At 58.7% G+C, this 19,774-nt stretch overlaps 1 protein-coding gene across 5 annotated transcripts in view; it reads left to right on the plus strand.

The window, feature by feature from the left end:
• COL18A1 (collagen type XVIII alpha 1 chain) overlaps window positions 1-19,774 on the plus strand; it is a 94,919-nt gene that overhangs the window by 58,130 nt on the left and 17,015 nt on the right. For all 5 annotated transcript variants that reach the window (XM_068970888.1, XM_068970852.1, XM_068970861.1 and 2 more), the window contains 12 exons: window positions 6,160-6,249; window positions 7,076-7,135; window positions 9,144-9,273; window positions 13,715-13,791; window positions 14,208-14,393; window positions 14,680-14,706; window positions 15,815-15,877; window positions 15,979-16,065; window positions 16,380-16,433; window positions 16,574-16,732; window positions 17,583-17,645; window positions 18,446-18,472. In XM_068970888.1, coding sequence (XP_068826989.1) covers window positions 6,160-6,249; window positions 7,076-7,135; window positions 9,144-9,273; window positions 13,715-13,791; window positions 14,208-14,393; window positions 14,680-14,706; window positions 15,815-15,877; window positions 15,979-16,065; window positions 16,380-16,433; window positions 16,574-16,732; window positions 17,583-17,645; window positions 18,446-18,472 — 1,023 coding nt within the window. The remainder of the gene's footprint in view (window positions 1-6,159; window positions 6,250-7,075; window positions 7,136-9,143; window positions 9,274-13,714; window positions 13,792-14,207; window positions 14,394-14,679; window positions 14,707-15,814; window positions 15,878-15,978; window positions 16,066-16,379; window positions 16,434-16,573; window positions 16,733-17,582; window positions 17,646-18,445; window positions 18,473-19,774) is intronic.

Raw genomic sequence — 19,774 nt, forward strand, 5'->3', positions numbered from 1 at the left:
TTGGAACTCCCTGCCGCACCCCCCCCCAACACACACACACCGGCCATGAGTTCTGTATTTCTTAACAATTGAAGGGGTTGCCTGTCTCATGGTGCTAACGGAGGTCACCACCTTTCTGCAGTAAGGACACCCAGATGCCTCTTGCCTCAGCCCTGCCAGGCTGCGGTCATCTCTGCAAAACACACTTGCTAGTCATATATGTAGACTAACAGTGTCTGGGTGTCTTAATTTGCCTTTCTTGGTTGTTAGTGAAAACAAACGATACTATTTCACATGTTTACTGGTTATCTGTATTTCTTCTTGTGTGTCTGTTCACGTCCTTTGCATTTTTGTTTTAATGGTTTCAATTGTTTCTTATTAGTTTGTGTGAACTCTTTATATATGAAAGATACTGATCATTTGTTTTATACACTGTAAATTTTATTCCCCAGTTTTTCTCTTGCCTTTTCACCTAGTCTTTTTTTTCCCCCACCATTGGGATATTTAAAGTGTTTATGTGGTTAAATCTGGCCTGTAGAAGACACCCAGAAAAATCTTTGAAGGTTAGAGAGACAGAGCAGAGAGGACTGTAAGGTCGTTCCATCTGGCTCTGGCTGGAGCCCTGCTTACTGTGAAGTTGCTGTCCCCGCTGATGTTGCCTGGTCACTTCCAGCGCAGTCCAGTGCAGTGTAGCTCCTTTGTTCCTCAGACGCCAGTTCCAGGAATCTCTCTGTGGGTGTTTGATCAGCCTCCAGCCGGGTGAGAGGTGAAGCGTGCTGTCTGGGGAGGAGTAGATAGGTCGGCTTAGGATAGGGTTTGTCAGTTCTCCTGAACTGAGGCTCTTGGGAAAGAACCACTCACGTGTGTGACAGGCAGGACTTGCAGAGGTGCGCACAGAGCTCGGAGTGTGCAACGAGCAAGAGTGTCACAGCTAGTGGTCTCGAGCAGGTGCTCAGGCCCTCACTGACCCCCACGCTCAGCCCGGCATCTATTCTGAAGATGCTCGCAGAGCCTTTGTTGTTTTCTTCCCAAAATTATGAGCGTCCTTGGTGTTTTCAGGTTCATTCTTCTCCTTGAGCTTAAATAGTAATAAATACCTCTTAGGAAATTCCTAATTCTACCCAGTTGTTATAGTGTTTTGCTTAAAACATTAATTCAGCGCTTTTTCAATGTTTATTGACCTCATCCTTTCTTTTTCTTAACTATTTCAGATACCCTGTGGTCAAGTTTTCTTGACTTAGTTTCTCTTTGTTGGAAATGTCCCTGTTTTCTCATTCCTGTCTGCTTTTCTCTGTGTGAAGCCACCTTCCTCTTTACCCAGGTTCCCGTGGAGGTTCAGTCACGTGTTTGTTCGGACCCTGGGGCCCTCGTCTGAAACTGACACTGGGCCAGGACAGGACTGGCTTGGGCTTCCCGGGCCGCCCTCCAGCGGTGCCCCTCGTGTTGAACGTTCACTGCTTCTGTTGTGTGACGATGGTGCTGGAGCCTGTGAATTTGCCTCAGCAGGTGGCTTTGCTGGCCACATTATATAAAAAGTGTTGTTCAGTCGCTCAGTCATGTCTGACTCTTTGCGACGCCATGGATTGCAGCACGCCAGGCTTCCCTGTTCTTCACTATCTCCTGGAGCTTGCTCAAACTCATGTCCATCAAATCCATGATGTCATCCAACCGTCTCATCCTCTGTCATCCCCTTCTCCTCTTGTCCTCAATCTTTCCCAGCATCAGGGTCTTTTCCAATGAGTCGGCTCTCCGCATCAGGTGGTAAAAGTATTGGAGCTTCCGTTTCAGCATCAGTCCTTCCGGTGAATATTCAGTGTTGATTTCCTTTAGGATGGACTGGTTTGATCTTCAAAAGTGATTGATCCACTGAAGCGAAGAGATGCCCACCGGCCACACTAGGTTTGGGCAGGCTTAGAGCAGAGGATGGTTGCAGAGCAGGCAGGGAAAGTGCTGGTGACCTCTGACACCCCCAGTTCTCCTGCTGTGGCCCCCAAGTCCAGCCACAGAAAACGTGCTGCTGCTGACTGAGGGCAGCTGGGGGCACTCAGGTCACGGTCACCAGCTCCTCCTAGTACCCGTCTGTCAATCATCTGAAGCGACCTGAACGGGTAATGTAACCTGTTCGTAGTCCTGCGGTAGTCCCGCCATTGCCTGAAAGAGATGCTTTTAATAGAATTTCATGCAAATAGTCCAGGAGCTGGGGCTTCACACCGGAAACCGGTGAGACGCCCCTTGGTCCAGGACGTGTGGAGAACAGGACAGTGCTGGTGTGGCCCAGTCACGGTGACAGCTGGAGTGGGTGACAAGGGAGCAGGTGGCGTGGGGGTCAGCCAGAGAGGAGGGAGGGGCAGGGGTGAGGTGGGGCAGCCAGGCCCATGGGGGCTGCAGGTCACCCACCCTTGTACAGGTGCATTCAACCCCATGGCCTGGGGCCAGGACACAGCCCTTCCAGAAGGAGCAGAAGGGGTGAGTCAGGGGGCCCAGAGAACCCTGGGCTGCCAGAGGGGCGTCCCAGGGAGGCAGCCCCAGCACCGGTGCCGAGGGACACGCTTTCACGTCATGGGGCTGTGGTCGTCTGCACACAGCTCTAAGACCAGGGGCCCTAGGGAGGCAGTGACAGGACAGATTTCAAATGGTCTGGATTTCATAACATCTGTCAAGTCCATCCAGCGTTTGCAGTGGGCCCGGTGACCTTTGGGCTACTGATGTCTCCCCAGCTGACCATGGCTCAAGCCCCAGTGGGCGGGCCAGTTGGCGGGGGGCCGGGCTCCTCTGCTCCCCATTGCAACCGAGCCTGGTGGCCTCTTGCTGAGCGGCCACCCTGCTGGCTGGCAGTGTGGGGGCCAGAGCCTGCGCTCGTGGCAGCCTGGCCTCACGGGACAGTGTCAGTGTGGGGCGGTCATGTCCGGATGTCCAGTGCCCCGACCTGCGCCTGCGGGAGCCTGGTGGCCTGTCCCCTGACTGCTGCCTCACAGTGTCTCCGGGGGTGTTCAGAGTGTGGCTTTCTGGAATCTTAACCTCTGTGCCTGCCCCTGGATTCTCAATCTGGATGACTCTCTGTCATCTGGGGATGCCTATTCCCCCTTCAGCACCACCCTCAGCTGGGCAGGCTGAGAATTTCCATCCCTAACACACTGCTGCCTCCGCCCCGAGCCCCGGGGCCAACCTCCTGCCTTTTTAAGCCCAGAAAGGCTCATGCTTCCCGCAGGCGGTGGTGTCTGGCGCCCAGAGGCTGGGGGCGCCTGTGTGCGCTTCCCACGCAGGAGAGCGGCTGTAATCACTGCGTTCCTGCTCCTGGCCTGTGCCCCCTTACACACATGCTCTGAGCACACATACACGTGTGCCCTCCCGCACACAGGCCCTCCACATGACACTCCTGGCAGCTCACTGCCCTCCATGGTGGTTGGAGCATCTCTGGATTCAGGGGGCAGGCGGGGAGGACGCTCCTCCATGGAGTGGACCGAACACCACCCCCACCACATCCCCTCCCCACAGCCAGGTGGCCGGTCTGTCTTCAGACCGGAGCTCCAGCCATGGGTGGGCTGCTTGCCACCAGCCCCTTTCAGCCCCCCGCACCCTCAGCTGGGTTCTGCCCTTGGGTTCCATGGACTGCATGGGGCCAGGGTCCCTGATACCTGCTGCCTAAGCCTTCTGCACAGTCCTGAGCCATCAGTCAAGCTGTCCTATGTCCACCCCAGTGACCTCAGCCTGGACACAGGCTGGACACAGCCTGGGCTCCCCAACAGACACTGTGAGGAGGGGCCAGTCGTACTCTAACTGTGAACCTTGCAGGGATCTGCCGGCTGGTTCAAGATCCCGAAAAAGACAGTGGCATTCTGCCCTGGGGGGCAGTGACAGGGGACTGAGGGAGGTGGGGGTGGAGTTGGATATGAAGGGGCAGAAGCAGCTGGGCTCAGCTGTGGCCGCAGCATCTGCTCTGGTTCAGCTGGAGCCATGGGCTGACCTCAGATGGAGCCGGCGCTTCTGTGCCTGGTCACCTCTGGGAAGATATGGGTGCCTCGCCCCTGCTGTGCAACCACCAGCCAGCGGGGGATGGGCCGTGGACAGCAGGGCTGACCCTGTCCCACGCTCCACCAGCCCCTGCCCCCTGGCTGTCTGCTTCCCTTGGAGGCCTTGCCAAGCTGTCCTGCCGAACCTCCTGGAACCTCTGGGCGTCCTGCATCTGAGAACTGAGCCACCTCCTACTGTGGTGTTGGGGTCAGAGCTGCTGGCTCCCCAGGCAAGATGGGCCTTGACCACTAAGCCACAGGCACTTTTGCCCTTGAGCTTCTGGAATGAGCTGTGGTCAAGTGGAAAAAACGGTAAAGACGGCCTGTGGCCCCACCAGTGGGCACTGTTCTCGCTGCCTACGGAGACCGACCAGCAAGAGAAAACCATTGTTGGTGACTCAATGCCCTCTCCTCCGTCGGCTGGTGAGGCAGGGGCAGCTTTGGGAAGCCCAGCAGAGGACTACCAAAGTTACTCCTGGGTCAGCCCTCGAGATTGCTTGAGAAGAGGGGGGTCATAATGCGCTGTGGAGCTGAAATCACCTGCCTGCCCCCAACCTGTGCACTCGGCCCCTCCCCTCCTCACAGGCCCGGCTGGGAGTTGTACTGGGGGCATGATGACCTCATGGTATCTGGGGGATGCGGGTGTCTCCCTCAGCCCCCTACCTGGGCCAGCTGATCTCATTTGCCTCCCAGGAGCAGGTGTTTATGCCTGAACATGCACACACACATGTGTACATATGCACGAGCACGTGGATGCAGGTACACACACAACTATGTGCGTACCTGCATGACACATTTATACATGCATACACACACGCGCACATCCATTTGCACACGTGCCACAAACATGACATGTTCACACACAGACTTCACTATCAGTGGAAGTAGAGATGCAGGGGGCGGAATATGGAGCCCCTGGAGGTGCTGATCCTTGGGAGGGAGTCCAAGAGGGCTTCCTGGAGGAGGTGGCCTGAGCTGAGCCTGGAGAGAAGAGTGGAGCCCTCAGGCGAGGGCTCTTGGGGACACTTGGGGTGTTAGTCGCTTGTTGTCATGTGGGAGCAGGAGGGCCATGAGATGGAGGGCAGTGATAAAGGGAGTCTGAAGGGCACTTAGAGGAAAAACCGTAAGCTGGTCGAGTGAGCATGCGGCCCCAGGACGTCCCACCCGCTGCCTGTCTTGGTACGGCTGCAACCTCGGAAAGCTTTTACGAGTTCCAGTAGTTGGAAAAAACCAAAGAAGAAGACCATTTTGCGATGCATGAACATTTCAGTGTCACTCACAGTCTGGTTGGAGCAGCCGCGTCCAGTGCCCACAGGCTGGTTCACGTCCCGACACAGCCGCAGAGCAGCAGCGACAAAGACCTGAAAACAGCCACCATCTGGCCCTTGACCCAGGAAGTGTACCAGCTGCTGACCCAGGCTGGCCTGCTTTTCAGAGCTGCGAAATGTGCCTCTTAGAAGCAATGCAGTGTGGTCTCTTTAGAAGATGCAGTGATCCATCCCCATGGATGAAGATGTTCAATAGAAAACCAAAGAAACACTAGAAAAACGTTTGCGAACACTCAGGACCTCCAGGCAGGAAAGCTTCTAGAGAGGACACCGAAGGCCTGGATCCTGTGGCCTCACACACGGGCCCGGGATCCCGACCACAATTCAGAACGTGCGGTCGCGTCGCCCTGTGGGAGCAGGACGCCTTGCAGTGGGGGCCCCGGTGTGGCCCGGCTGAGGTCCTTGGCCATCGTGCTAGCCCAGCTGGCCGTGGCCCTGCCCTGCCTCAGGCTTCCAGTTGGAGTGGGGATCCCAGTCCTCTCCACAGGCAGTTGTCCGCACTCATGGTTCAGGACACTGCCCAGTGCCGTCCACCCCATGCTCCGAGGAGACGCTGCCTCTGGGGACACTGCACGCCGATGACCTCTTCTCTGCTCATGCTGTGTCCAGGCACCCGGTGCAGCACTGAGACCACATGAGGGAGTGCGTGGTACCATCCAGAGGCTGATGAGCATCCTTGGGAAGAGAGAGGGAGTGGGTGGTGTCACCTGCTGTGACATTACCCCCTGCGGTATCTCCACTAGACCTGACCTCAGACATGCCTGGCTCTGAGCTGGGCCTGGCCTGAGTCGGGGTCTTCTGTCCCAGGACCCCTGGTGACCCTCCCCTCCCTCTGTGTTCAGGGTCTGATCTCAGAGCTGAGGTTGCGCAGGGATCCTCGGGTGAGCCCCCGGCAGTGCCAGGACGAGGACGAGGATGACGATGATGATGGGGTGAGTGGCCACTGCCTGGCTCGGGTGGGGGGCCCCCTCCTCCTCCTTCCCCTTTGCTCTGTGGGAGGAGGGGCCCAGGCCAGGATGCGGTGGGCTTTTCCTGGAAGCCCCAACATGATTGGGACCAGAGAGGTCTTTGACAGTTGCCACTTCGGGTGGATGTTACCTGGGATCACGTTTCTATCTGCCCATAATGTCACCCTGGGGACTCCCAGGTGAACCTCCCTTCCCTGGAACTTTCCACATAGAAACATGCATGGAATATAAAAGTTAAAAATCGTCCCTGGGGAGCCCATTGGGTGATAGCATCACTGGTAGTTGCCAGAGCAAAAAGTGTGTGTGTGTGCGGTCACGTGTATGTGTGCACAGTCCCTGGGGCCTAAGGCAGAAGACACACCAGTTCTCTGTGTGAAGGACAGATGGGCAGGAGACCTCTGTCCCCGGGGTGGCCCCAGGTCCCAGCAGTTCCTGTGAGCCCAGCTCTGGGAACTGGGAGACGGTCCAGCCGCGTGCAGTGACTGGTCCAGGGAGTGGGGCCTGCAGCCATGTCCCAGCCCTGAGGGTCCCCGTGTGGGGCCTCGCCTCCGGGCTGTTTCCCAGGATAGCGTCCCGGGACAGGAGAGGAAGGGATACCCTCTGAGCGGGTCTTTAGGTGTCTGGCCAGGGGCCGCATTGGTTTCCTAAAAGCCATTCGTCCTAAGAAGCCTGATGGACACGAGCCTTGTCAATGACTGGCTGACCTCCTCATGGCCTGCCCTCCCCCTGACCCTGAGCTCTGGGGGGCTGGGGGCTTCAGCCATCAACTTGTTTCCTGTCAACCCCGCAGGCATCTGGAGACCTGGGCAGCGGGCTCATGGAGACCCAGGAGCATCCCCGGGAGGAGTTGGTAAGTGCTGGGGCCTGCGGATGAGGCATCGGGCACACCTGTGCACACATGTGTGTGACTTCTCAGGACAAATTCACGCTGGAGATGGGGGACCAGACTCAGGCTGAGTCGGGGCTGCACTTCCCATCTGCTCCCTCCTGGGAGGGAATGTCCCTTCCAGCCTGGAGCCTGGCCCAGGCCTTCCTCGGGTGTCTGTGTTTGCATCTCCTGTCAGCGCGTGGGGCCATGGGGGACCCAGGGGTGACCCTGCTGTGTAGCCCCCACTGCCTGGAATAGCACACATGCTGGGGCACCTCGGGAAGGATGCCCCCCTCTCCCAGCTAGACCCACCGTGTGTCCCACCCCACCCCTAGTGTCATCTCCTCCAGGGCTCAGGTGTCACAGGGCCGTGACAGGGTGGAGTGCTGAGCTGCCCTGGGGTGAGTGGTCAGTGGACCCCCTGATTCCAGGGGCACTGGGGCCTTCCTGGCTTTGCACTTGCTAGAGCAGCGCTGGCTCTGGTGCCTGGCAGACCCCTGGACAGTGTCAGTGGGTGGTACCCACAGCATCCCTGCCTGTCATGTGGCCTGTCCTCTCCTCAGCTGTCTACCCAGGGGCCCCAGGCACAAACCACGGAGACAGCAGTGTCCCCACCATGCTGGTGCCAAGGTGTCAAGTGCTGCAGCCATGCAGCCTCTCAACAGACTGGGGGGGGGGCAGTCAGAGAGGGAGTTATCAGCCTGCAGTGTGCTAACTAGCCGGCTGCCCTTGTCAGCTCCAGCTCCACAAACCCAGCCGAGGCTGCAGGAAGGAGTCGGAGGGGCCATGCGGGAGCTGCTGTGCAGGCCTGGCCTGGCCCTGGGCACGCTCAGTCTCTCAGCACCCTCAGTGCGCCCTCCGTGGTTCTCCGGGCCTCCGCTCTCCCACACCCAGGGGGTCTCGGGTGTCAGCGTGACCGACTGACGTGGGGTCCCGGAGGACCTCGCCCACATCAGAGGGTTCTGGCTGCAAGGGAGGCCTTGAGTCTGCCCCGGGGGCCGCTCGCCCACCGGATGAGCCTCATGGCGTCCCTGGTTCCAGGCACGTGGGCAGCACCGTCTCCGGAGCAGTATCCCCAGGGAGCGCGTGCTGAGTGCGGACAGGGAGCCCACACTCAGTGACACCCCGTGACGCCTGAGTGTGGACAGGAAGCGCCTTGTCTGTGCCTGTGCACTCACCCTCGAAGCCCCGAAGGCCCCAGGGCAGGGAAGTGAGTTTTCAGGGCTGCTACTGCTGCTAAGTTGCTTCAGTCGTGTCCAACTCTGCGACCCCATAGACGGCAGCCCACCAGGCTCCTCTGTCCCTGGGATTCTCCAGGCAAGAACACTGGAGTGGGTTGCCATGTCCTTCTCCAATGCATGCATGCATGCTAAGTCGCTTCAGTCATGTCTGGCTCTGTGTGACCCCATGGACAGCAGCCCATCAGGCTCCTCTGTCCACAGGATTCTCTAGGCAAGAATACTGGAGTGGGTTTTCAGGGCAGAGCCCTAGAAGCCCTAGGTTCTCTGGGGACAGGGAATAGAGTTTTCAGGGCAGAGTCGGCCTCATCCCTTGGGGTTGGGATGGGGGGCAGGTGGAATCACTGGGCCTTGGGTGCCAGGTCAGGACCATCACCAAGGACAGATGCGACCACCCCTCTGGTGCATGGTGATGGCCACATGCCTGTCACCGTCAAGACCACAGGCAGGAGCCAAGGCTGCTTGAGTTCCGAGGGGCCGTCCTGGGCTCTGAATGGGGGATGAGGGAGGGTAGGCTCTCATCCATCCCTCCGGGTATGGGGGCTTCAAGGCAAGGAGACCCCCACCGTGTGAGCTGCTCAGAAGAAAACGGCCCTGGAGGGGCCTGGAGCTTCTTCTTTTCCAAGATGGAGTCCCTGGTGGTTTCTTCTTAACTTTTGTGAAATCTCATTTTACAACCAAATGTGTCTAAAGCTGGCAGCACGTGGGCCACACGTGTCACTGATAACGGAGCTGCTTTCCACTCCCCCCAGGGCGCGCCCCTGGGGCCCAGGCTCCCTGAGGCTCCTCCAGTCACTTCTCCACCCTTGGCCGGAGTCGGCACCGAGGAGGACTTGAGAACTGAGGAGGTAGAGGAGTCAACCACGGCGTCTTCGTTAGGAGGTAAAGCCTGCTGAGGTGCTGTGTGTGTGTATTAGTGGTGTGTGTGTGTTCGTGGCCGTGTGTGTTCATGGCGTGTGCTCCTGGTGTGTGTGTCTTGTTGGTGTGTGTTCCTGGTGTGTGCACGTTCCTGGTGTGTGCATGTTAGTGGTGTGTGTGTTACTGGTCTATGCATGTCCCTGATGTGTGCGTGTGCAGGCAGTATGTGGGCCCGTGTGTGTGGCAGGTGAAGGGCTCCTGTCTGTGACACGGATGCCCCACTGCTGGGGGCTCCGCACCCAGCCTGCCCCATTGCTGCCTCATGGACGCGGTCTCCCCGTGCTGTTTTTCATTTCCTGGGGGTTACAGGACCATCCTGAGGGTGCTGCCACTGCCCAGCCTGGGGGCAGGGGGGTTGCCAGGAGAACACGGGAGCTGGTTTTGAGGGGGGCAAAGGCGCCTCTGACTGGACCTCTGTGAAACTGGGCAGCATTTGGGGCCAGAGGGTGCTCAGGCCTGGACGCCTGGGACACACTGGGAAGTGGACTGCGTGCCCGTGTGCAGCCGCCCATCGCGGTGTGACAGGTGCCCACGGAGTTAGTTCTCGTGGCAGGGCTGGAGGCTCCCTCACCGTCTCAGGGGGAAGTGCGTCCTGTATCGTGCCCCTGGCTGCCTTCCTTCCAGGGAGACTGGCTTCCTCCCACTCAGGGAGCTGGCAGGATCCCACTCCCAGTGGCTGCAGGACCGAGGCTCCGGGTCCTCACCGCTTTCAGCCAAGGGTCGTCCTCAGGTCCCAGAGACCACCGTGTTCCTCCTGTCCTGGCCCAGCCCTGTCGGGGGGGGTCCTTCTCCTGCTCTGGGTCCCCGACCTCCCCTCCTGCCTCCTCATTGGTTTGAGGGCCTTTGTGATGACTGGGTTCCACCCCGATAACCCAGGACACACTCCCCACCTTAACATCAGCTCATTAGTTACCAACATCTCCAAAGTCCCTCACAGCGGTGCCCAGGTCAGTGTCTGGTGGGTAACCGGGGCCCTAGGGAGACACCTGTAGAGCTCTGTTTGCAACACTTAGTAGGTCTAGAAAATTGTATAGATTTTTTTTAATTTTGGAGAAGAGCATTTATCACTTTTAAAAATTACTGAAATATTACACGTTTGATGCAGCCAACTTAGAAGCAGGAGAGAACAAACGAGAGAACTGACCGCTGTGGTCAGGTCCCACTGTTTATACCCCGTGTTAGGGGCGTGTGTGCTTGTTACATTTGTCACAGAGCCACTTAGGGTACTGCCAGAGCCCCAGCATCGCGAGTGAGGCACATGCCCCATTCCCGGTTTGCTATGCTCTGCTGCCTGGGGCCCCAGTCAGGGCCGTCCCAGACCCCTTGATAGCTCCATGATGGGTCTGGCTTTATTTTTTGGTTTGCCTTTGCTTTGAAGTATAATCGACATATGATAAACTGCACATTTTTAAAATTTTATTGAAATAGAGTTGATGTACATTGTGGGGTTAATTTCGGGTACACAGCACAGAGACTCAGTTATCCGTGTACGTTTGTTCATCTTTTTTCAGATTCTTTTCTCATACAGGTTATCACAGAATGTTGAGTGGAGTTCCCTGTGCTATACAGTAGGCCCTTGTTAGTTATCTATGTTATACATAGTAGTGTGTGAAATTGCGCATATTTGAAACACACAATTTGAGACGTTTCAACCTACGTGTCCACCCCTGAAACCATCGCCTCAGGCAAGACGTGAAGGCTCTATAAGCCCCTGTGCAGGCCCCCCACTCCACACTCCCATTCCCAGGCAGCCACTGACCTGCTTTGTCACTGCAGATGTTGGCACTTCTTAGAATTTTACGTAAAGGGAATCCAGGACTTAGTCTGACCCATTTACTCAGCATCAGTGTTTTGAGAGTAACCGTCTTGTGGCCAAGGAGAGTTTCTCTGGGTAGGTGGGCACCACCTGGGCCAGGCTTATCCTAAAGTGGTCAGCTTTAGGTGGGGCTGTTACAGAAAGGTGGCCTTGGGGTTTGTGTGCAGGGTCTGTGGCCACATGCTTCCATCTGCCGTGGGTCAGCACCTGGGTGGAGTGGCAGGAGTGTGTGTCACAGGGAACTGCCACACACTGCCATGGCAGCTGCCCCATGTAACCTCCCTGGGATGTGGGTCCCCACCAGTGCCTGGCACCTCGGCCCTTTTGCTGTACCTGTCCCAGCAGCGGTGTGGCCGTGTCTCCTTGGCTTTAGTTCGCATCCTGCTGATGCTGGGCACCGTGGAGCATCTTCTGTGAGCACACCTGCTGTGCCTGTGTCTTCCTTTGTGAGGAATCTGTCCCAACCTCACGCCTTCGTTTTACTGGGCACACTGGTCCTGAGAGTTCACGTGCTCTGGACACACCTCCTCTGCCAGAGTCTCTCAGTCCGGGGCTCACCTTCTTATTTTGTTAAGTGACTTAGAAGGGCGCGAGCTTGTAACTTTGATGAGATTAGATGCATCTGGTTGTTCTTTTCTTTATTTCTTGCCCCATCTCTTGGTTTGCGGGGCTTCCCCAGTGGCACAGCGGTAAAGAATCCGCCTGCAGTGCAGGAATCGCAGGAGACGTAGGATCCATCCCTGGGTCAGGAAGCTTCCCTGGAGGAGGCAATGGCAACCCACTCCAGTATTCTTTTCTGGAGAATTTCATGGACAGGGGAGCCTGATGGGCTACAGTCCATAGGGTCACAAAGAGTCGGACACCACTGAAGCGACTTAGCATGCACGCACGGCTTGTGGGATCTTAGTTCCCTGACCAGGGACTGAACATGTGCCCCTGCAATGGAAGTGCGAGTTCTAACCGCTGGACCTCCAGGGAAGCCCCCATATCAGTCTGTCTTTATGAGTCTCAGTGTTGGCGTCATATCTGAGAGGCTGGCACAGTTTTAGATTTCACTTGGGGTGCTGACCCACGGATGCGGCTCTGCAGGTGGCTCCAACACGTTTGCTGGAAGGACCGTCTGCCCGCCCCTGCATCGCCCCGGGGTTTTGCTGTGCACAGCTGTGCGCGTGTCTTGACTCTGCTCCGTAGGGACCCTGTCTCAGCGTCTTCACAGTCGTTTCACGGGGGGCTGACCGCTTTAGGATAAGCCTGGCCCGGGTGGTGTGGATCCTCCCGCCTTGCTCTTCCTTCACGAATCCACTTTGGTGTTCTGTGTGCTTTGCACCTTGTATGAATTTCAGATCCTCACTGACAGTGCCGGTCAGTGTGGGGCTGGGCCTGGACGTCAGCTAATGTCCAATTTTCTGACCCCGCACTCAGGGATCTGTCTCCTTTGGCTTATTTAGGTCTTTACTTTCTCTGAGTGATGTTTTGCCGCTTTTGAATGTTTCCTGAGGCGGGGATTTTAATTTTGCCTTAAACCATACTGAACACCTGGGAGGGTTCCTCCCTGGGCTATCTCGGGCAGTGTGGGGGCCCTCTAGTGGTCAACTGGTGACTTGGTGAGTCCCTGGTTGAGGTAACGGGGCCCTCAGCAGGCACTGGGTGGCTCCCTTACTGAGCAAGGCAAACCCAGAGGTGGCTGCAGGTGGGCACAGGGGTCATGGGCACAGAGATTGTGACCCCAGTTTCTTCTGGCAAGGGCACAGGTGGCCCTCAGCGCTGTGGGACCCTGGAAAGGCAAGCCCTTCCTGAGTGGGCCGGTCCACAGTCAGCTCACAGGCCCCAGGTTCCATCCAACCCCAGGCTCAGCATCCAGCTCTGTCAGAATGTGATCAGGACCAGCAAGGGCAGACCCTCAGGAGGCAGGTCATCAGAGCGCAGCTTGAATCCTCTTTTCTAACTGACTCCGTGATGCTGACACGTCGGGTGACAGCTTTAGGGGAACAGCCTCAAAGTTCACCCCAAAAGTGCTGTCCATCACAAAGCAGGGGGCACCATCCTGTACCCAGTGGAGAGGAACTGCAGACGGGCGGGGAGACAAGCAGGGTGAGCTGTTGGGGTCGGGCATCCACACCGCAGGCGTCCACACAGAGAACGTCCACACTGTGGGCGTCCGTGCCGCGGGTGCTCACTCCACATCCGCTCTTCTGTGTATTTTGATGGGTTCTGTGGGAACCATCCCTGGCTCGGGCTGAGGCTGGATCTGACCAGATCTGGCCTTTGGGCAGACCCCTGATAGATCCTGGGATGTGCACCATCACCATCTCCCCAGAGAAGCCACAAGGACAAGGCTGGGCCCGTGGAGACCTGAGTTAGGTCACCGCACAGAACAGCGCTGACTTCCCGCATGTGGGTCAGGTTCTCAGAGGCCCGCACTCCCAGGAGATAACCTGGCACTCAGGGGAGGAGGGTCAAGGGGGTGCCACCAACCCTCAGATGGTTCATCTGGAGAAGAGTGTATCCTCAGGGAACCCAGCCACGGCTGAGCTCCAGGTGGGTGGGCAGCCCTGCAGAGGGTCTGACGGCCACCTCTGCCTCCCCCAGCTCAGACCGTCCCCAGCTTGGGCACAGTTGGCACACGGGACGAGAGTGTTTGGAGCCCTGGGAGCAGCGTGAAAGAGGTGAGGCTTCCTTGACCCAGAACCACAGAGCCCCCAGTGCAGTCAGTGCCCCTGACCTGTTCCCAGGCGACCCCGCTCCCTGGGGGCCTGCTCCCTGGGGACCCTGGTGGAGCTCTTGGCTCCTGCCTGCCCTCTGTGCCCCTTCCTGTACCCGCACTCGGGGTCTCCGGCAGTACTGGGCATCCACGGCTGGGGAGGCCCCCAGTCAGAGCACGCAGGCGGGGTGGGTGATGCCTGGCAGACCTGAGTTGGTGGCCGCACCACCGTGGCAGCCCCCTATGTGTGTCCACAAGCACGGCCACTCTGCACGTCCCCTTGCCTGTCTGTGCCCTCTGTGTGACCTGGGCCAAGCCAGGGATGCAGGTGAGTGTGTGCACCTCCCTCCGCAGCCTGTACCCTCTGCTCTTTGTCCTCAGCAAGGCCTGAAGGGGCAGAAGGGAGAGCCCGGTGCTCAGGGCCCCCCCGGCCCCATCGGCCCCCAGGGTCCTGCAGGCCCAGCCATAGACAGCCACGAGGCACAGCCTGTTTCTGGACCACAGGGACCCCCTGGGCCCCCGGGACCCCCGGGGAAGGACGGCACCCCTGGAAGGGACGGTGAGCCTGTGAGTACCATCTCCCCTTTGTCTACCTGGGGGTGGGGCTTGGGCAGGTCGGGGCAGGGGTGGCGCCGGGTCCTGGGCCCAGACTGCAGCCTCCTTCCCTGGGTAGATCGGGAGGTGGGGCCAGGGGGCATGGACGCAGTGCCCTGGACAGACGGAAAATTCCCAGCCCCGTGGGAGTCAGCACTCTTGGGGGTGGTTGGGGGGCTGGAGTCCATTTGCGTGTTCAGCTCAGGGTAGGGTCAGGGCTGTAATTTTCTGCCACTAATGGTTCTCTCCTGCCTTCTAGGGTGATCCTGGTGAAGACGGGAAGCCCGTAAGTTGCCTTTTCCTTCAGAACCTGTTATCTGCGATGCTTCTAGGAGGCCTTTGGCTGTCCACTTCCCCACCCCTGGGATTTTTTGAACTCAACCTACTGGAGAGGTTTCCAAATATTTTGAAAATGAAACTTACCTTTTATTAACAAAATGTAAGTTTAACTGTTGATAGAAAAACATACATTTAAGCAGGTGTATTGAGATGTGTAGACTACTAGGAACAAAGAAAGGAAAGAAATGAAAGGTAAAGCTTCAGATTCTAGAGGAAACGACACGACAGAGGAGCAGCCTGGGTGTGGGTGGGGGGACGGCACATGGAGAAGGCGAGGCACGCTCGCAGCAGGGATGGCGGGCTCGCCAGCCTGCCCACGGGTCAGAGTTTGTTTGGATTTTAAAAATGATCAAATGCGATTTCCAAGAAGTAGAATAAAATGACTCATGAAGGTTCAGATAAAGATTTAGGAAACAACAGACCAGCGAACGGTGATGAGGAGGCCTGGGAGGCTCGTGGGATTAAGGGAGACTCAGCCTCGAGAGAGACTCAAGAGGGACGGGGCAGGGGGACGTCCTGCAGGAGTCTCTTCTCACCTGAGACTGGAGCTCGGCTCAGTCGTGCTGGGGGCCTCGGCAGAGCGGGATGCGTGTGTGTGTGTGTGGAATCCAGGGTCCAATGACTGGATTAGCTAGCTCCCGGATCAGGGTGCATTGGGCCTCGAATCAGAAGACCCTGGGGATGGACACTTAGTCACACTAAGGGGCAGTTTAGGCCGCTCGACTCAGCCCACTCACCTGGGCAGTGCACACGTGGCTCTCCTGTCCTCAGTGCCCCCACAGCGCGCGTGTGACAGGCAGGGTGCTGCCCTCCAGCCTGGTGTGCACAGGACGCTGTGGTCACCTCTGTGGGGCGCCGCTCCCTGGAGGGGCTCACATCTCTGAGGTCGGTGGTGCCCACCTGCAGCCCCCATGACGTCCCCACAGCCCCTGGGGACCCAACCCCGTCTGCTCTGCACTGCTCTGTGGGCACAAAGGCACGTATTGGTGGTGGCTTAGCCGGGGACAAGGCACAGGGCCTTCTCCTGACCGAGCTGCCTGGCCTCTGTCTTCCAGGGGGACACTGGGCCACAAGGCTTCCCAGGAACCCCAGGAGACGTGGGCCCCAAGGGCGAGAAGGTGAGTGGTAACCAGGATGGGTGTGGGGGGCGTGTGCTGCTCTCCACCCTGACCCAATGTGGGGGCACGCACCCTGGTATAACTGGGTCTTCTGTCCACAGGGGGATCCTGGAGTCGGACCGAGGGGACCTCCAGGACCCCAGGGGCCTCCGGGGCCCCCAGGGCCCTCCTTCAAACCCGACAGGCTGGTGAGTCCTGCTTCTCCTACCTCGGGGTCGGCCCTGTCCCAGCAGAGGGGCCTCCCGCCCACCTGCAGACCTCAGCTTCCCGAGGCTATGCTGCTCAGTCCACACCCGGCCTCCCTGGGGCATCCAGGCCCAGAGACTCAGCTCCTGCCCCCATGGGGGTTGTTATGCAGTGGGGCTGGGGGTCAGCAGGAAAGTCCTGCATGGCTGTCAGTGAGGGGCCATGCTCAGGGAAGCCCAGCGCTGGCCAGGCTGCTGCCTCACCAGTGGCTGGAGGTAGACGGCCTGGGCCCCTGCGGACTCATCTCTCTCCTCAGACCTTCATCGACATGGAGGGGTCCGGTTTTGGCGGCGACCTGGAGAGCCTCCGTGTGAGTGTCCCTTGGCTGTGGTGGCCACGACTCTGCGGTCCCCAAGCGCCAGTGGAACCTGTGGTGCGGTGTGAGGCCTGGCGGGGCACCCTGCAGCTGGTGCTGTGTGCATTGACCATGCTGTGTTTTTCCATGTCCAGGGCCCTCGCGGCTTCCCCGGCCCCCCCGGGCCCCCTGGTGTCCCAGGCCTGCCAGGGGAGCCAGGCCGCTTCGGGATGAACAGCTCGGACGTCCCTGGACCCGCAGGCCTGCCCGGCGTGCCTGGGAGGGATGGGCTGCCTGGGTTTCCAGGCCCCCCGGTAAGCCTGCCTGCTCTCGCCCGCCCTTGTTCACGTCCAGGCCTGCGAGGGACAGCAAATGTGGGCACACGTCCCCTTCAACAGCTCTGTACTCCCCACCGCCCACACCCTCCTGGGGGCTCCTTTCTCTGGGCCCCCCGGCTGGGCAGCCCCGTGGTTCTGGGTGCCGAGCTGCAGGTGACTATATGCAAGGCTGCTCACCTCCCTGGCCACACGTAGGTCAGCTGGCCTGGCTGAGGCCGTTTCCAGGGGTTACTCTCATGGGCAGGAGTGGGCCCTGCTGCCCGGAGAGCAGGGGGCCAAGAGAGGCCCATGTTTGGCCGACTAGCTGTGCACAGGGCCCTCAGGATTCCTCTGCCTCAGCCCCCAGCACAGGGGCCACTGCACCGTGGCCAGGCAGGGGCCCGGGGGTGTCGCTGTTGAGACTGGGTCACAGGAACCAGGTGTGTGCAGCCTGATTGTCACCAGAAACGTGCTCAGGGACAGAGTTGAGTTCCTTGTGTTGTCCTCCAGAAGGCCTGAGGACCTTTAGCCAAGAGTCCACAAGCAGCCCAACCTCAGCCCCTAAGGCTGCCCCCTCCTTGTGGGGCTGGCCGCCCTGCTTATTCTCCACAATTTGACTGACAGTTCAAATTAAACTAAAAACGTGGAAGAAATAAATAAAAACCTGATCAAAGTTATTCAAGTGCCCTCAGATGTGCTCCGTAGGCGGGTCTCCCGAGAGCGTGGCCAGGAGCATCTCGGGTGTTGTCCAGGAAACCTGTGGACACACAGATGGTCATCTGCTGACCTGTGAATTCTTTTTGGTGACTGAATTCCATCTGCCCACACTCTACTCCTCTCTCGCCAGGGACCCCCAGGTATTCCAGGAAAAGACGGACAACCAGGACTGACTGGACAGAAAGGCAGCCTCGTAAGTCCCTCCCCCAGCACCCGGGGTGCTGACCTAGCTCCATAGCGTGTGGGTGTTCGGATGGCAATGCCCCAGGCGACCAGGGAGGAGAAATGGCAGGCCAGAGGCCGTAGGACTTCAGTCCGCCTGGGAGCTGTGGTCATCACAGCCTGACAGCTGGGGAGCCCTGGGTTCTCTCGCTGGCTGAGAACCAGCTGCTGGGGCTCCTGTAAAAACCCAGGACCTTGTTCATGCTATGTATTCATAACAGTGATTGGCCTAAGGGTTTTGAAGAATATTGACGCTTTGGTTGGTTTGAACATTTTATTTCAAGTTTGTATTTTGGTTGCATTAGTAACAGAGAAACTTAAAGGCTGCACACACCTGTAACTGAGCCTGTGGTTTCCACATGGCTTTAGGGGGTGGATCTGGGGAGGAGCCCACACAGTCGTATGGAGACAATGCTCCCCACGATCCTTCCTGAGAACCCGGCTACCTGAGGCTCAGCAGAGGAGCTGGTGTTAGGAAACCCTCTGTGCTCAGAGTTCTGCAGCTACTGAGCTAGAGGGACTCTCCTCCTGGGTGTGTGTGTGGGGGGGGTCGGTGTTCACAATTGGGCAGCGAGGTCACCTCTGCCCCCCAAGACTGAGCCTCCCCCGGAGCCTCTGTTCCCATCTGAAGTGGGGGAGGGGTGGACAATGGCTGGAAGAGCCAGGGTTGCGCGAGCGCAACGAGGAGACCCTGGAAATTTTAGAGAAAGTCAGTGGGCTGGGACGAAGCTCCTGGTCCGACTGCGGAGTAACTGCTCTCTCCTCCTGCAGGGTGAGGCGGGCGCCCCAGGACCCAAGGTACAGATGAAGCCTGGTGCTGCTGTTCTACCTGAGTGGGATGGACCCGGGCAAGGGTGTGGGTTGGGGGCACAGCAGCCAGGAGAGTCAACCCCCAGGCACTGATTGTGGGGTCCAGTCCTGAACTGCCCAGCACTAGGTGCCACGTTTGTCCTGTAAGACCATTTCCATCCAAGCTCTCGTCTAAAGATGGCATGAGAGCAGATGTGCTCAGGAGCTGGTAACCCAGCCAAACCCACAAGATGGGGGAATGCAGGGGAGAAGGAGGCTGCAGGGGGGAGGGGGACTGGGGGGGTGGGAACTGCGGGGATGGGGGGGAGTTGCAGGAGGGATGGGGCCTGCGGGGTGGGGTGGAGCTGCAGGGGGGGGAGTTGCAGGAGGGATGGGGCCTGCGGGGTGGGGTGGAGCTGCAGGGGGGGGAGTTGCAGGAGGGATGGGGCCTGTGGGGTGGGGTGGAGCTGCAGGGGGGGGAGTTGCAGGAGGGATGGGGCCTGCGGGGTGGGGTGGACTGTGGGGTGAGGAGCTGCAGGGGAGAGGGTGCTGCTGCTGGGACCTCAGTGTGTCCAGAGCAGGTCCCTACTGCTCTCACGCACAGCTGGTCCCGGGGGGGGGTCCACACCCCCCCGAGGCCCCAGCCCATCCGTGAGCTGGACCAGTGGGCGCTGATCTGAAGCCTCCCCAGGTGTGAGTGCCTGTCCCCAGGATGCTGCTTAGGTGGTGAAGCTCCAGGCCCGTCCACTGGGGAAACCCATGGGGAGCAGGGGAGGATGGCAGTGGGATTGGGAAGCAATTAGACAGACGGTCAGGAGGAGCCTGGAGGGAAGGATGGGTTTCAAAATGGAAATGCAGGTGTGTAAGCACACACACACACACACGTGCACAGGTACAGGCTTCAGCGATAACCAGGAAAAGCTGGTGAAGTTTCCAGGGAGGGAAAAGGCACAGCTGGGGGTGAAATTCAGCAGAGGTGAGGTCAGGTCCACTGTAGCTGAGACCCCAGGCCCTAGAATTAGACGCTCGGGTGCGGGGTCCACTCGGAGTTGAGAGCACACGCGAGCAAGCAGCTAGAGCGAGATGCAGGAGCTCCAATGGCTGCCCCCCAGCTGCCCCGACCGTGGCGGGGTACCGCCCCCCTGCCTGCTCTTTCTAGTGGCGCTTCCCCTTCTCGCACGCTGAGCTCCGAGGGCCTGGAGGAGCGTCTCAGGCACCGTCTGGGACTCTCACTTGGTAGTGGTTCCATGTTAAGTGGACAGGGTCTCGTGGGGTCAGCACAAAGGTGCCATGGGATTTGTGCAGCCCCTG

The sequence above is a fragment of the Capricornis sumatraensis genome, chromosome 1, assembly GCF_032405125.1.
Source record: "Capricornis sumatraensis isolate serow.1 chromosome 1, serow.2, whole genome shotgun sequence".
Taxonomy (NCBI): Eukaryota; Metazoa; Chordata; class Mammalia; order Artiodactyla; family Bovidae; genus Capricornis; species Capricornis sumatraensis.